Source organism: Solanum pennellii, chromosome 1 (assembly GCF_001406875.1).
Source record: "Solanum pennellii chromosome 1, SPENNV200".
NCBI lineage: Eukaryota > Viridiplantae > Streptophyta > Magnoliopsida > Solanales > Solanaceae > Solanum > Solanum pennellii.
In genome coordinates, this window is record NC_028637.1 from 2,080,267 (window position 1) to 2,098,195 (window position 17,929).

Here is a 17,929-nt window from a genome sequence, read left to right on the forward strand (position 1 = left end):
AATTTATTTTTATAATAATATTTTTTAAATTATTAATTATTATAATTTATTATTATTTTTATCTATTAATAATTTTTAATTTCAAACACCAAGCCGACAAGTTAATAGTAATTAAATAAAAGATAATTCACACAACTTTTTTCATAATAAGTAATTCTCACAACTTTATGTAAATTCGATAAAGCAATTAATTCTCGAAATTGCTTAAAGCTTCATTTGAAACTTGCAACTAAATTAATATAAATAGTCAAACCCAAAAAAGATATAACACAAAAAAATACATTTAAGTTTTAACTTATATATATTTTATCGTCTCAATTTATATGATATTATTTTAATACTATAAATCAAACATTAAGGTGTTGCAAGGTACAAGAAATTAGAGATAATCATTTAAAAATAAATGTAAGAATTATTTTTTCATGCAATTAACTAGGCATATTAAATAGTTTCAAGATTATTTATCTCTTAATTTATACTACAATAATTGGATAAGTTATTCAACTAATCGCATTAGAATATTTCAATTCATTAGATAACTTTATCTATCCTGACCTAACTGTTAAAATTCTATATGTGATATCATATAAGAAATCTTAAAAAAAATTTAAACAGACTTTTATGTGTTTGAAAATTACATTAAAAAATGTTATAAATCACAATAATTTAAAATAATCAAAAGGTACATAAAAATTGCAATAAAAGAAAACTCGTCCTACAAAATTTAAAAAAATGCTACATAAATTGAGCGTATATATATAACCTTGTCCATATTTATCACCTTATTTCAAAATTATAGTCATCACACTATAGATTTATTGAACGTTATAAATTGAGCATCTATTTTTCATATATCGTTTTATTATAATGTATTATTATCTATCCCGACCTAACTGTTAAAATTCTATTTGTGATATCATATAAGAAATCTTAAATTATTTTTAACAGACTTTTATGTGTTCGAAAATTACATAAAAAATGTTATAAATCACAAGAATTTAAAATAATCAAAAGGTACATCAAAATTGCAATAAAAGAAAACTCGTCCTAACAAATTTTAAAAAATGCTATAAACTAAGCGTATATATATAACCTTGTCCATATTTATCACCTTATTTCAAAATTATAGTCATCACACTATAGATTTATTTAAAAAAATGCTATATAAATTAAGCGTATATATATAACCTTGTCCATATTTATCACCTTATTTCAAAATTATAGTCATCACACTATAGATTTATTGAACGCTACAAATTGAGCATCTATTTTTCATATATCGTTTTATTATAATGTATTATATTATACATGTGGGGCCCATGCTTTGGTAAGAAAGTGAGAGGAATTTGACATATTAGTACCCCTCTACTAGGGCTGGACATAAACATCGGAATATTTCAGTTCGGTATTCGATACACAATTTACAAAAACCGAAAATCGAAAAATTGAAAAACCGAAAAAAAAAAACTCGAAACCGAACCGAAATACCGAATGCCCACCCCTACCCTTTACCAATGCTAGCTACAATGTGGGGCCCATGCTTTGGTAAGAAAGTGGGAGGAATTTGACATATTAGTACCCCTTTACCAATGCTAGCTACAACACACTTTCTACAACTCAAGTGGCATATATTTAAAGTACTTTACTCACCTCTCTCTCTCTCTATATATATAGTCAATAATTTCCCATCTCCCCTCCCTTTTCATTTCTCCAACACAAACCACTCTCAAACAACTTTTTTCTCTCCTCCCTCCATCATCACAACTATCACCACCACCATTCACCGACATGTCGGATAAAAAGTGTAGCCACCACAAGAGCAAGAAGAAAAAGCTAATTCGACGTATTTGCGGTGGAATTCTTATCTTCCTCTTCTTAGCTCTTCTCACTATCCTCATAGTATGGGCCGTACTTCATCCCAAAAAACCTCGTTTCATTCTCCAAGACACAACTATCTTTACCTTCAACGTATCCGCCCCAAACATCTTCTCAACCTCTATCCAAACCACAATATACTCCCGAAACCCTAATAGCAGAATCGGAATTTATTACGATAGCATGCATGTATACGCTACGTATCATAATCAACAAATCACGTATTACACTCAAATACCCGAGGTGTATCAAGGCCATAAGGATGTCAACATATGGTCCCCATTTGTTTATGGGAATAACATCCCAATCGCCCCGTATAACGGGCCGGGCCTGTCAGAGGATCAACAAAACGGCGGCGTTTGGTTGGATTTTAAGATTGATGGACGGGTAAAATGGAAAGTCGGGTCCATAACAACGGGCCATTACCATTTACATGTCACGTGCTCTGCTTACGTGCCACTTGGTGATAGGCCGGGTTATGGAGGGGTTATGGTGGGAAATAACGCCGTTAAGTATCAACTAGCACGGGATTGCTCCGTCAGCGTTTGAAGAAACGGCCGTCAAGTTTGTTTTTTGATCAAATTTAAAATAAATGTTTTGTTCCTTTATAGTTGATGAAATTGTATATTTTTCTTTTTAAAAAAAAATAAAAATTGGAAAAGGGAAAAAAATGGAGGATAAATTCGGATATATAGGGGAATTCATAATCTTGTTATTACAAGTTATAATTTATTATATATCATTATATTATTGTTTTTTTTTATAACAATAATATATTCAATGCGATCTCAGTAGTATGTTAATCTTATTTCTATATTTTTATAGAATAATAAAACTGTTTTTCATAGATACTCAACTTAAAATATTATTTCGAAGCACGGAATTATTGAACCTATATTTTTGTTTTCTTTCTTTTGGAAAAAAAAAAAGAAGTGAAACAATTATTGTTGTGTTGTGGTATACAAGTTGTCAGCATCTTTGATTTTTATTATTTTAAGTATTATAAATGCTTTTAATTTGATATTTTAAGAAATGGCTAACTTGATGTTTACTCTTCATTACTTCTGTTTTAAATTTACGTGATTCACTTTTTTATCGTAAGAATTTTATTTTATGTTTAATGAAATGATATAAATTATAAATTTCATAAATAATAATAATATTATTTTAATTTTTTTTTTGTTATTTAATGATGACACATAAATTAAGAGGAAAATAACATTCTAGACCATAAAAATAGCATTAATTAAAATTTGCCAAAATGTATGGTCCATAGGAACATATGAGCTGTATATTCGTTATGTCTATATGAATTAAGATAAATAAAAGTGTATATGCCCATGTGATTACACGTTTTGTTTACTCTAAAAGTCAATGAGAAATATCAATTTAGGGGTACGACGTGGACGGAGTTGTTCTTTTCTTAATTAAAATTTTTTGAATCTGAGTGTAAGTTATTTTGCTAGGGAGAGCTTTCCTCCGTATAAAATAGTCAAATTTCAATAAAGATACTGAACACAAAATATTAAAAATAAATAAAATAAAAATAAAAAACTATCGGAAATTATTTTAAATCAAAAATAAACAAAATAATTAAATATCAAAAATTATTTTAAATAATAATTTTTCTAAAAATATTTTTAAACTTTAGATTAAATCAAACTATATCATATAAACATAATGAAAAAATAATAATAATCCAAGAGTGTTCTAGTGGAAAACTATCATCATCATCCATTATAGGCTATAGTTAATGGATGAAATAAACAAAATAAAAATGGCTAAATTTGTAATTTTAACAAAGAGATAAGATTTTCAAATTGTAGATATACTTTCAAATTAAATATCATTTCTAAAATTAGAGCATTTCTTTTTTTTTTTCTTCTTACTAAAATGATAAAGTTTGTCTTATTTTTTTTTTTTAAAAAAAGTAATCTAAAAATAGGTTTTGAGAAAATGCCTTTTCACTTAAAAATACTATATTTATATTTCGAGAAAAACACAACTTTCTCAAAATAAATAAGAGATGTTTTTCATTACGTTTTTAAAATCAAAAATTTCAAATTTAATTCATGTGAATGAGAAAATATATCTTAATAAGGTGTATTTCCCCTTTCTTTATACGGTAAAATTTAAATTTATTGAAAATCAAAAGTATATATCAAACAACACATAAACGCGAAAACGTAAAAATAAATAACTTTGAGATTAAGAAATTTATTGTAGACATATATAAGTGAATCATATGAAATGGCTAACAACTCATAAAGACAACAAACTATTTTAGCTAAAAGAATAGAATAATTTTCTCTTTAATGTATTTTTTTTTTAAAAAAATATAGTTTTTAAAATGGAGTAATTAACTTTGATTATGAGATATTTGCTTTGCTGGAAATACCTTTTTTAAAATATTAATTTAATTATTAATATAAATATATAAGAGATGTTTGTTAGTGCTTAAGAGAACAAAAACAAAATAGATTTTTGTTTTTAGGTGTAAGAAGAAATTAATAGATTATATCATCTAAACTTAGAAATTGGTGGATGGATAACCTAATAATGTGAGCTTGAGCTTACTCTCAAACAAGCATATAGAGTGGGTGTTCGATACGGAGAAAAATATTTTTGATTTGTCTGGTTATAATTTTTGAATTATTTTCTTTATGAAAGTAAGTTGCAAAGAATATATGATTATACGAAATTATATTGACCAATACATATGATTCGATGAAGATATCAATGTAAGGAAAATAATTTTCCTAATGGAAGTAGGAAAAATAATTTCGTCTTAGAAGTGTCACTCCCATCCCCATAGCCCCCATTTACCTCTTATAGAATTTGTCTAGAATGAGTTATCCAAAAGTTATAATTTTGTTAAAGTTTAGTTGTTTTAAGCAACTTCAAATATATAATAATATATTTGATATAATCTAACAAGTAAAATTATCAACTTTATATACACAAATATATAGACTTGCGAGTTAACTTCAATACGATGTTTACCACATTAAATAATTTTAAAGAACTCAATATGGCGCGTCATTTTTACCATACAACTCAAGTAGTTATTGCTTTACCACTTCATTTACCCGGTCAATTCTACCCTTATTTCGATAAAAGTGATCAATAAACGTTATTTCATCTACACGATACCGATTTATGGATATTATGGTAAGTGATAATTTGTTAATGACTTATATACTAGCTTACTATTTCTGAAGGATATGGAGCCCAATAAATACTCTTTGGGCTTGGGCTTGGGCATTGGGGAGTGTGTGTTTGGCATGATCCAAATATAAAAAAAAAATTGTATTTCGGATTTTTATCCATCGTCTGATATCTATTTTGAACTCCAACTAAGACCTCGAATTAGAAAGGAATTAATCGTATGCATCCCACCATAACCTTTGATTCTCTAACAACAACACACTCAATGTACCTCTATCAAAACGACATCCCTTCTACTTCTAGGTTTGAAGCCATTGCGGGTCAGGACAACTCAACGTAATTGGAGGCCTAAAATTATATTTTCAAAAAAAGTGAGATTTATTTGTTTATTTTATAATGATAAAATAAATTTTAGAAAACGAAGTTCAGCTTCTTCTTTTTTATTCTTTTATTTAGCAAAATTAAAATTCAAAATATTTAAACACCAAATATTAATTCTAAAGGGCCACTTTTTTTTTCAAAACTTTTATGTAACGGAATTATTGTAACTTGACCTTTATGTATGTGAAAACTAAGAGCCAATTTGAATGGCGTCTTAATTTATTGTATTAATAATAATAATTTATGACTTTTTGGTTTTCTTTTGTTATTTTACTTTAAAGTAAGTGTTTAAAAATGTCTTTTTTATATTATGTAAATATTATAAAAATGCTTTCAAATTGTTTGGGCTTAAAAGAATTTAAAATAAATCAATTCAAACAAACTCTTTATTTAAAAGTAATAACAGTAAAATAACAAATTGTTATTACTTGCATTCGAGTAAACTGTCTACATAACACCTTTTTGAGATATATTTTCATTTTATACCTTTTTTTTTATATGAAAACTAAAAAATCTCTCCAAATAGAATTTAAACCTACAACTAATCAAGTAACAATTTCACCATTAAGCTAATAAAGTACAACGAAGAGTATCCGTTTGAATTGACTTATTTTAGATGCTTTTAAATCAAAATAACTTTTAAATCGTTTTAAAATGTTTAGGTAAAGTTAAAAAGTGTTTATAAGCACTTATTTTAAAGCTAAAATAACAAAAATAAGTCAAAAATCATACGTTACAAATCATAAGTTGTAATTTTTGGTTTATAAGTCAATCCAAACAGACCCTCAATATTGCAAGTCCACTCTCGTTCTTTGGACACAACCTATAACCTAATTAAAACGATCACTCTTTTTCACATCACGATAATAGTAAAACGATATACACATCATACTCTTCAGACCCCCTCGTAAAATTACACGGAATATAGCTTGTTTATAAAAGCAAGCTCAAAAACAAAGTAACACAACACACAAGAATTATTTAGTCACAACTATTAAAAAAACAATAAGATAGTAATAATAATAATTATAATACCATATTGTCTAATGGATTGAATAATAATATCTCAATAATCCAACAAATAATAAAACCAAAAAAATTACCAATCAAGATTACATTGAGTCCTCTTAAAAGTACCATTACCTTTAAATGGTACTTTTAAATCACAATTAATTATTGGCTTAATCTTCTTAGTCTTAATCCAACTAAATTTAAACCTAATCCTCAAATAAAGCCTTAATCCAATTTGATAAACCCCAGTACCCTTCTCAAAATCATATTCGGATCCTAATTGAACCGAATCCTGACCCGTAAATACCAACTTCAAATCGGTAGTGTTTTTGTGACCCTGATAAAACGGGTCGGGTTTCACAATCGAGAAATTTTGGCCGTGATACATAGCCCTAGCTTCAATTGAATCATAGTAAATCCCAATTCGTTTATTAGGGTTTCGAATCGAGACGTTGAGATGTAGATCGTAGTGAAGAGTATTGTTTTTAGTTGAGAAATCGAATTGAGTTAATGAAGCATCGGAGATATGGAAATTTACCTTGTTTGGACGGAGAACGAACCAGAGGATGAATCCGACGACGGCGATGATGATTAAGAGAGTACAGAGGATTTGGAAGATGCAAGTGCAGATGCAGTTGAAGATACAGCTGCAACAGCAGGTGAATGGATTGCAACAGCAACCTCCTCCGCCGCCGCCGTGGCCTGGACGGTGGTAGGTTTTTAACGGCGGTGGAATTGATGGACCGTAATAAGCTCCGTTCAAGTGGGGTTCCGGCATGACTGAACGGAAAATTGAGAGAAAAAGGGGAAAAGCAGTTTGAATATTAGTGGAAGAATGTGAAACGATTTTTGTGTGAGGGTATATATATATATTAGGGTGTGTGAAGCCCCAATTTGGGGAGGTTTAGTTTAAAATTACTTATTTTTAAAAATATTTTTTCGAAAATATAATAATTTGTATTTTTTCGCGATAGGGCATTCAACTATCGTTATTCGTTAGATAACATATCCTTTGGGATGGCCCAGTAATTTTAGCTTGAGATTTCCATGTTTGACGTCTCAAGTTTGAAACTTCTTGCTAGCAAAAGCAAGGAATTTGCCTTCTGAGTCGAGCTCGTCGCACCAGACTTGCTTAGTGCGAATTTTCTTTCCTATGTGATTTGCGAGTTATTGCATAGGAGCCGGAGAATTTTACCGTGTACGCGATCGTGTATTTAGTTCATTAGGGTTAGGTAACACTATGTTGATAAAATAGTTGAACAATTATCTCATAAACCCATTGAAAAGACTTTATATATCATGGAGCTACCATATCATGTCTACACTCTTATCAACGAGAGGGTTGTAATAAAGTGAAAATACTACTTCATTTTTAATCAAAAATTGCGAATTAAGTTTTCATAAATTTGAAATTATTTTTGTTAGAGAGTATGTTACTTTGCCTAACAAATTAATGATAAATCACTCTTTTAAACAACCAAACAACAATAAACATAAAAATGCAACATTACTTTTTAGAACTAATTAAATGAATGACAATATATTCTAAGCAAAACTACCAAACAATTGTACAATACCATGTCAAAATTCAATTAAACTTTGCATACATAAATAAAGAACATAAACAAATAAGGAATATCATAAACATTCAAAACAAGAATTGACATTTTATCCAAATATAATTATGCCAATAATGTTAATTACGGGATAATGTATAAGCACCCCCTCAACCTATGCCCGAAGTCTCAGAGACGCACTTATAATATACTAAGGTCCTATTACCCCCTTGACTTTATTTTATTGATAATTTTATAGCCTTTTTCGGCCTACGTGGCACTATCTTATGGGCCCAACGCTTGTTGACTTTTTTTTTTACAAGCTAATACCACGTAGGCTGAAAATGGATGGAAAATTACTTATAAAACAAGTTCAGGGGGTAATAGGACCTTAGTATAGTATAAGTGTGTTTCTGGGATTTCAAGCATAGGTTAAGGGGGTACTTGTGCATTTTCCCTAATTACAATATATATCCTACTATGTATTACTCCCTTCTTCCGATATTGTTTGTCATGGTTTCTATTTTTAGAGTCAAACTATAAAAACTTTGACTAACATTTTAAGATGTATTTTTTCATCATATTAATATGCAAAAAATTATAATTTATAGTACTATTCATATAGTTTCAGAATATCTATTTTTTTTGTTTAAAAAATCGAATTAATGTGATCCAATTTACCTTTGAAAATTAGTCAAATTGACTCTCGATAAGCGCAACACGACAAACAATTCCGGACGGAGGGAGTACTATATACTATTAATAATATCATATAACAAATTTATAACTATACTTATGACTCAAATTTTCTCCATATAAACAAGAAACTAAATTTAAACAAAGTTGACTAAAATAGAAACATATCATGTATTCAACCTTAACCACACTAAAAATTATTGGCATTTCCACAATTTCCTCTTAACCATTTATTTTCATAATTCACAAATCAAATAACATAACACATTAACCCCCACCTTTGAAACTAGGCAGCAACACAAATACAGAAGAATCATCCTCCCTACAATTTTGATTCTTCTGTATTAGAACCAAAAACAAAAAAAAATCGTTCCAATCGAAATTTATTACTATTAAATCGAAAAAAGAAGAAGAAAAATCCCCATCATGGGGAAATTTTGTTGTTGCAATTGTATCTTTAGTTGTGTTTGTGCATGCATTTTTCAGATACTTTGTGTGATTATTGTCATCTTTGGCATCCTTATTCTAGCCATTTGGCTCATTTGGAGACCCAATAAGGTCTATTTCCATGTATCAGATGCCTCATTGATGAAATTCGATTTCTCTCCATCAACCAATACTCTCGATTATGACCTTAACCTAAACTTCGAGATAAGAAACTCTAATGAAAAAATTGGTGTAAAGTATGAACTCTTAGAAGCTAAATCGAATTTCCATCAAAAGAAATTTGCTACCACAAACTTTGAATTGTTCTCTCAGGATTCTAAGAACACAACTACTTTACATCAAGAGATCAAGGGTCAAACCGATATTCAACTTGGAGATAGAGAGAAATCGGATTACGAAGATGAGAAGAAAAACGGAGCTTTTAGTATTTACACGGTGTTTAACGTTCAGATGAGGCTAAAATCGGGTTGGATCACAACGGGAAAGATTAAGTTTACTGTTGGTTGTGGACTAAGGGTTCCGCTCAAGTCTAGCAATACATCAGCTTTTCAAAGAACCAATTGCATGGTGTTTCCTAGTTGGGTCTCGTAATATATCAGACTTGATATGAAGAGTTATGAAGAGTTGCGATAATTAAATTAAACCTTTGACAAAGGTGTGTGAAGTTTCTTTTTTTTTTGTATGATTTGAATAAAATATAATTCATACAATCGATCGATCCTCAAGTTAAATGGAATTTGATATATAGTAGTTAGTTATTGACATATAGTAGTTAATTACTCAAAAAAAATCAATATATCCTTAGAAGACGGAGTTTATACATATTAAGTACTCACTCTGTCCCAATTTATACGACTTACTTTCTTTTTTAGTCAGTTCCAAACAAAATGACACATTTCTATATTAAGTTAAAATTTAGCTATAAAATGTCTATTTTATCCTTAATGAAATGATTTACAGACACACAAATTTCTATCATTCATTTTGAACCACAAGTTTTAAAAGTTCCCTTTCTTTCTTAAACTCCGTGCCGAGTCAAACTAGACGGAGGGAGCATTCTTTTGCACATAAAATTGAGTTAGAGCCAACACTAAAAAAAATTTGTCGAATCATTTATGAGAAGTCAAGGCTTGGTTGTGTCATATGTCGTGAAACCAATAGCTGTCGAATCTCTTCCTTTTCCTACAGAGAGATTTTACAGTATCTCTCTGGAACAAACGTCTGCATTTGAACGATCGAATAGATGACTTACCAGCAACGATCGACTTCTGTTGGTGCAAATGGGCAGAGTCAGAGGCTTCAAAGTTCATATTCTGTAGCATGTTGATCAGTCCCCTAGAAGGGTTCTTTTTTTAGATGTGTTCATGTAAGGCTTTATAACCCATTCGATTTGAGCTTCGTCTTGATCCATCGTTCCTAATTTGATCTACATTTAAAAACAAGTAACTTGATCAGGAATGAGCTATGTCAGCAACAAATAGAATACGGATCAAGGTAATCAATCACACATTCCTAACAACGTAGCACGGAATTCATATGACAAAGAGACAGGGCAAGTGTACTAAATAAAGCCCATTTTCAAGAACTAGCGTCTTGGTATAATTATTGTTACCTGGTAAAGGCGTAGTTCAAATCGAGGGCCAACCTCTTTCAGCTCAATTGATTTTGGACCTCCATGCTTTTCATAGACGTGATGTCTGCACGTTTCAATCAAATTTAGTATAAAGAAATGGGAGGGGGAGCTGCATAGTCGGTAAATCATCAAATTTATACCTGTTTTAAACTATCCTCTCTCAGTTAACAAGACAACCAAAGGTTAGCCTAGTGGTAAGGACCCTCCACCAGAGGATTATTCGAAATCTTAGTGAAACACTAGATTTCTTATCACATGCATGCTTTTCGTGAAAAAATTACCGATTGAAGTGGAGGGTTTCTTCGAACAAGGGACTGGTTCAACTATTCAATCTAATTGTTTAAGGATAGCTAATGCCAACACAATTGTTTACAAGCTTCATTCTGATTATATGGCTTCTATTTACCAAAATGAGAAATCTGTGGATCGAGGATCAAAGGGGAAAAAAATATTGCTGAGCCGTAATCCCAGCATGCCTTGTACGTGAGTAAAACTAAACATTAAAACTAACAACCTCCATTACTAAAGTAGAACTTAATGATACTGAACAAAATAATAAACCTGAATGAGATGTAGTCCGACTGGTTAGCAAATGTGAGGATACGTTTTGTATCAGGCTTGGGCACAGGAAACAAATGCTTTAGGATGTTTACTGTCCTCTCACCAAGCTGCATGATCAAAATATCCCCGGTGAGTATAGAACAGTATATTAGATGCTATACTAAAAAATCAAAGACTTTAGATAATCAAGAATTATCTAAACATCCAGTAACTGATTTTGGCAACATGATCATTCAGTTTCAAAAATCTCAGCGTCAGTAGCAAGTCTACTGAAACGCATGTGTTACACTCTTCATCGAAAAAGGGATGTCGGGGATCACCTTAGTTGAAAATTTGTCAAAAATCAAATGTGGATACGCCTCAGACATCGTTCCCATAGATTTCTTGTCCTTAATATCATGTCTAGTCACCTGCATGAAATAGTAGATGAGGACATTATCTTACAACTCACATAGACAGCAGAAGACTTCTGCGCTTAACAGGGTAAGAGTAAGAGCACATACCACATTGAGCAATCCAAAGTAAGCAGTTGGACCAAAAGGCAGATGACTAATGACAATACCATCAGGCACACCACGATTCTCATGGACCAAAATTACATCTGTAAAATCATGAGATCGGCAGGTTTCAATTATTTCTGATATCACCTGAAAAAAAAATTTAAAAGTTTAAAAAAATGAGTTACTACAACATAATTGTGAAACCGTAAATATCTTTAAGTTATGCTGCTTGGACTCTCCAAAAAACTAACCCACACCGTGTCGGATGATTCAAAAATGCACTACGTTTGGAGGATCCGAGATGCACCAAGATGATATTTCGAAGAATTCAAACAACAAAGAATTTAAGAACTAATAGCTTGTTGCAAGCACATAAATGTTAACAAGTGCTTAAGACAAATCATTTTCCTTGCAAAAACTAGGGGTCTAAGAGTCTTAGAATCAGAGTTCTTTTCATTAAAAAAGTAAATTTGAGACATCCATGGCCATCTTTTCTCTTCATTTTATATTCAATTAAATTTTTCTAGATAGTTTGCAGAAGTGTATATATGTGAGCCTGACATATTATTCTAGAATTTACTCTGTGTTCCAGTATACATGTAAGACACAAAAATGTACATATACACAAGTTTAAATTGTAATTTAAACAGATGGAACACCTCTTCCTATTCCGACAAGAAGTTAGAGACAACAGTTCCAGTTCTAATTATGAATCTTTCAAGCTGTAAGCTCCCAATGCCATCTCTAATAGCTCATAATAATAGAAGTATTAAACAAGAAAAGAATTCCCAATAGCAGACCAACCTGACCACCACGATTCATCCGCTGAGCATTAGGGAACACAATTTTCAACTCCTGTGCCCATACAAACAACATGGAAAAAGAAAAGAATACATGAGAAATGTCTAATTGAAAAAATATAATGACTTCTAAAAGAAAGAGTGAGAATGGAATAGTGGATTACGTAATATAATAACAGTACAATTTAGGGGTACACCAACCTTGACAAACTGAGTAAGAGGAGCACTAGGATTTCTTGAAGTGGTAAGCAAAATTTTGGGATCTTTTTCAGGTGCATTAGCATATTCATCATCAATAGTTGATCGAGGTACTGCATCACCATCATTGAAAATAGACAAAAGCCTTGTTATAGCAAAAACATAGCACGTACAACTAAAACTCAATATGAATTCAGCTAGCCAACATTTCAACAAACCACTGTGTTCTACTTGTACGTGCATAGTCTATAATTCCCATCGGTGAATTATTAACAAAAGATTAAACAGAGAGAGAGATGTTGTCATAGAAAAGGCATGATGAAGATACAAGCATTAAAGAGAGTTGTAAAGATTTAAAGCATCCAATAATTTCTAGTTTATCAAGCGTTTCATAGACTTCCATCATCTTGTTTAAACGTTTACCCTCTTTGCTTCTCTCTTCCTTGTCACATTCCATAACATTTAACCCACCAAGAGAATAGACATGAGAGAGAGTTTGAGATTCTGTTATCTGTTCTATCGTGCTTCCAATATTGAGATAATGGTTATGCAACTTACAAGATTAAAAAGCTTCTACTCTATTGGACAATGATGGAGCAATCTTAGATATGAGATGAGAACTTAAGATTATGTTATTTGTAAATATAACTTAAGGCTCACATCAAATTGAGAACCTCCTACCTTTTCCACTCATTGGGATCCATCTTTCTATCCCCCAAGGAAATAGTTATGGTGTTCTCTCTCCTTCTCTTGTCAAGTCACTGTAGATTAAATATGATCAAGCAATTTATATTAGTTCATGACTTCATGTGATTCCTACTTAACTCAAGAGAAGTACTCCGAACTGTATTTCTACAGTGTTATATTTTTGCTCTTTGGACATTTGCCTCCTGATTATGAATACCCACTATCTAAACTTCTACACTGATCAGTAGTCTTGTCTCTTAACAAACATATATGCAGAATGATATGCACAGATGCACTCACAGACGCAGATATATAACGATTACTTCTCATATATCATTATATAGGCCAGATTGAGCTTTTCTCACATGTTCCTGTGCTGAAGAACTTCGTAGAACACCTAAGGCGTAAAAATTTTAATGTTTGTGTTGTATGGCTTCACTCTCTGCTATGGTTTAACTTGAACTACCCCATGTTCACATACTCTCAAAAATGGATAGAGTACTTGAAAGGTGTAAGTTTCACAGGAACACCAAAACTAACATTCCTCTCTCATCAATTTACCAATTTGTTAACTCTATCCTTGATGAAATACAGCTGAATTCGACAAAATACAGCTCAATTCGATAAAATACAGCTCAATTCGACAAAATACAGCTCAATTCGATAAAATACAGCTCAATTCGAAGAAATACAGCTCAATTCGACGATATACAGCTCAATTCGACAAAATACAGCTCAATTCGACAAAATACAGCTCAATTCGACGAAATACAGCTCAATTCGAAGAAATACAGCTCAATTCGACGATATACAGCTCAATTCGAAGAAATACAGCTCAATTCGAATCATAATAATCAAGTAAATCCTCTAAATTTAGGAATTATAAACATACCAGCAGTAATTTCATCTTCAAGGTCAATTTCTTTTCGGAGAGCAGCTTCTTCGTTCCTGAGCTCAGTTGGAATCGGTTTTCCCTCTGAAAAATACCCATAATCATCAAAAAAAAAAAACCAAAAAAAAGCAAATAATTCAACAAATGAAAACTGACCTTCTAAAGCTTCTCTGATTTTGCGTTTCTTCTCATATAGCAAACGCTCCTTCCCTTCTAAGCTTTTCCTGTATAGGTACTCTCTTCGCAATCGAATGTTCCTTCTATGCATGGTGGCTTCACAAACGTCGTCGTTTTCAAGGTGTTTTATGGTTTTAGGGTTTAAGAGAATTTTGGGGAAGAAGAAGAAAGAAGAGAGGGTTTTGTGAGATGAAAACAATAAAATGGGCTTTTATAAATGGGCCTCACTTTTACTGTGATATATTAATTTTTTTAGGGAACTTTCACATATAGCCACTAAAAATAGTCTAATTATTCTCCATAGCTATAGTTTGATTATTATAATTTGTAGCTACATGTCATAGAGAGTAGAGAGGCGAGCAATACTGGTAGAGAAGAGAGAAGCGAGCGAGAGAGGGCAAAGAGTGGGAGAGAGGTGAATCGTATATGTATATCGATTAGATAATTGTATGTTATACATATGTATTTGTATATATGCGAAGAGAGATTCAGAGAGGCGAGCGTGATTGGGAGAGGGATGAGAGAGTCGAGCGACATTGGGAGAGAGCCGAGAGATGTGAGTTGTATATGTATATCGATTAGATAATTGTATATTATGCATATGTATTTGTATATCCTGACAAATTATACATATACAAATGTCGCTAATTATATAAACTTGAAATCAACCCACATAATTAAGTATAATGTTAGTCGCGAGTGGTAATTATAACAAACTATAACTAAAATAAGTAATTAAGTAGCATAAGTTTGTTTATAAACCGCGTAATTTTCCCTTAATTTTTACCCATCGGGATAATTACTTTTTTGCAGAGTATAAGTTTATATACTCATATCATAATATTTTATTAATCTTTGTCCCGCACCTTTAAAAGACATATGACTTGATATATATATATGTCCAATTTCTAGGGATAGATCGTGCGATTAAATAAGGAAAAACTACATAATTAGACATACGTCAATACCCTATATTTTATTATTAAATATACTTTCAAAATATTATATATCTTACAACTAATTAAGAGCTCTCTATAATATATTGAGGAAGAAACACTTAAATATATGTACCTCTTGCAACTAGATACACTAGGGAAAGACACGAGCAAGATGGGGAGGGATGCGAGCGAAATCCGTTATGTATATCATATACATGTGAATCACACTATATACACATTAAATACATGTATTTTTATGTAGTTGGAATACCATATACACAGGAAAGTGACGAGCATGATTTATTATGTATTCCTACACAATCCACTCGTATATAATGTATCTACAACAAATCGCACCTAATTTTGACCCTCATGTATCACGAGATATATGTATCTGGACATATCTGGATGCACCAAAATCCGATAAGATACATAGTATTATAAACTAGATTGTATTTAAGTAATTAGTTCATAAAAATGAAATTTTATGTAATTTTCCCATTAAATAACTTGGTTGATGAACCTTACTTTGGATCGGGCTTCTCCATATATAAGCTGGGCCAAGGTATTGGTCTTATTCTATTTGTAATGTGTAATAGGCCCGAAAAGAGTGTGCACAAATAGTCGCTTAAAGGACAATTATTTAAATAAAATTCAAAAAATGACAAATCATTTAAATTTTAGCCACTACAATATCAATTCAAACCTAAGGGATTAAATACATAAGCTTAAATATTATTGATCTTTCTCTACTAATATTTTCTGTTCTCTTTTTATGTTGTGGACAAATTTTTACATGTAACGAATAAATACATAAGCTTAAATATTTCTCTTATAATTTAATTTAAGTTAACTTTTAAAAAATTAAAACGTGACAAAATATCAGACGGTGAAAATACACTATACTAAAAGTGGTGTTAATCTTGTATACTAGAAAAGGACAGGAGTAACTCATTGAGTGAAGTTTATTGAGGAATTTAAGATATAATAATGAAGATTTTTAAAAAGTTATTAAATTTATAAAGGTGATTAAATTCATAAATTACAAAAAAAAATAAAATCTCATTAACTAAAAAAGAAACCCAAAGTGCATATAGATATAGCAATAATGATTGTGTTTAAAATATTCCATAAAGGCTTCATATCGAAGTTTCAAAACCCAATAATTCATCATCTTTATCATCTTTTAGAGAAATTAAAGAATTTAAAAAGAGGATTTGCTTGATTTCCAAATTAATTGGGATCCACTAACCATGTATTAGCAATTTTATATTTAGACAAATATTTAATAATATTTTTCCTTTTTTATATTCCATTTGGAATTGGTACAAAACAAGATTAATTAATGAATTAAATAAATCAAAAGATTCATATAATTGCAAATGTTCAATCAAACATAAAGGCATAATCTAAATGCTTATCATGAATGTTATCTAACAAATTATTTCCAAAACTAATGCACCTCAAATATTCAAAGAAAAATTGTATATAATGACAAAATAATAAATCAAATTAATTGCTATAATCATCTTTGATTTAATTGTGTGCAGTAGCAAAGTGTTTGTCATTCACCTCTCTCTCTCACTCTCGCTCGCCACTCTCCGCTCTTGCTCCATCTCTCGCTCGCTTTCTCTCACTTTTATACAAACACAAGTGTATAAAATCTGTTTCTATTTGTTTAAAGCGAGAGAAAATTGTATAAATACATACATTTTTGTTCCACTCTCCAGATCTCGCTCGCCACTCTCCCTAATCTCGCTTGCCACCCTTACCTCTCTCGCTTATACAAACAGAAACGAAATGTATAAATTGTGTTTCTGTTTGTATAAAGCGAGAGAAAATTGTATATACACATGCAAATACATATATTTTCGTCCTATACACTTATAATTATACAATAAAAACTCTCCTACCCAATTTCTTTTGCCTCTTTCTTTCTCGTTTTATATAAATTCAGATTGTATTTCTCGTTTTATACAATTCAATTCAATTATGTATTCCCTGCCCAAATCTCTTTTGCCTTTATCTCTTTCTCATTTTATAGAAATTATATAATCGTTCTATACACTTATAGTTATACAATTTGTTTTATACAATTTTCTGCCCAAGTCTCTTTCTCTTTCTCGTTTTATACAATTCGCTTCAATTGTATATGTATAGTGAATTATACATTTATATGTTTGTTATGGAGTGCAATTATACGACTTTGCTATAATATACAAATATAATTTTTATATTTGCTATATATGAAAATTGTCCAATATTCAACACAACTCAACAAATAATAAAATTAGAGTAATGATGAAGGTGATTCGGAAATGATCTAGATTTAAACTTTAGCGTATATCCTTTATCTTATAATAAAAGTTATTTTATATATATATATATATATATATATATATATATATA

At 30.6% G+C, this 17,929-nt stretch overlaps 3 protein-coding genes across 3 annotated transcripts; 1 reads left to right on the forward strand and 2 right to left on the reverse strand.

Annotated features, from left to right (window-relative positions):
• Positions 1 to 1,487: 1,487 nt before the first annotated feature.
• LOC107008144 (NDR1/HIN1-like protein 1) lies at positions 1,488 to 2,678 on the forward strand. Its single transcript, XM_015207075.1, has one exon. The coding sequence runs from the start codon at positions 1,789 to 1,791 to the stop codon at positions 2,422 to 2,424; it is 636 nt and encodes a 211-aa protein (XP_015062561.1). The 5' UTR covers positions 1,488 to 1,788; the 3' UTR covers positions 2,425 to 2,678.
• Positions 2,679 to 6,450: 3,772 nt separating this feature from the next.
• LOC107012966 (NDR1/HIN1-like protein 3) lies at positions 6,451 to 7,290 on the reverse strand. The gene has a single exon (XM_015212948.2). The coding sequence runs from the start codon at positions 7,211 to 7,213 to the stop codon at positions 6,524 to 6,526; it is 690 nt and encodes a 229-aa protein (XP_015068434.1). The 5' UTR covers positions 7,214 to 7,290; the 3' UTR covers positions 6,451 to 6,523.
• Positions 7,291 to 10,010: 2,720 nt separating this feature from the next.
• LOC107010807 (U3 small nucleolar ribonucleoprotein protein IMP4-like) lies at positions 10,011 to 14,776 on the reverse strand. Its single transcript, XM_015210085.2, has 9 exons — positions 14,562 to 14,776; positions 14,406 to 14,489; positions 12,830 to 12,939; positions 12,633 to 12,683; positions 11,832 to 11,975; positions 11,649 to 11,738; positions 11,329 to 11,435; positions 10,747 to 10,831; positions 10,011 to 10,560 (listed from the first exon to the last, which is right to left on the reverse strand). Exons 1-9 carry the CDS (start codon positions 14,671 to 14,673, stop codon positions 10,462 to 10,464), a joined length of 882 nt encoding a protein of 293 aa, XP_015065571.1. The 5' UTR covers positions 14,674 to 14,776; the 3' UTR covers positions 10,011 to 10,461.
• Between the last annotated feature and the right edge of the window lie 3,153 nt (positions 14,777 to 17,929).

Coding starts and splice junctions, on each gene's coding strand:
- LOC107012966 (XM_015212948.2), bottom strand. CDS start 7,213: ATGCCGGAACCCCACTTGAACGGAGCTTATTACGGTCCATCAATTCCA.
- LOC107010807 (XM_015210085.2), bottom strand. CDS start 14,673: ATGCATAGAAGGAACATTCGATTGCGAAGAGAGTACCTATACAGGAAA. Junction 11,976..12,632: donor GGATGAATCGTGGTGGTCAG/GTTGGTCTGCTA, acceptor TTTTTTTTTCAG/GTGATATCAGAAATAATTGA. Junction 10,832..11,328: donor TCGGACTACATCTCATTCAG/GTTTATTATTTT, acceptor TGAAACGTGCAG/ACATCACGTCTATGAAAAGC.
- LOC107008144 (XM_015207075.1), top strand. CDS start 1,789: ATGTCGGATAAAAAGTGTAGCCACCACAAGAGCAAGAAGAAAAAGCTA.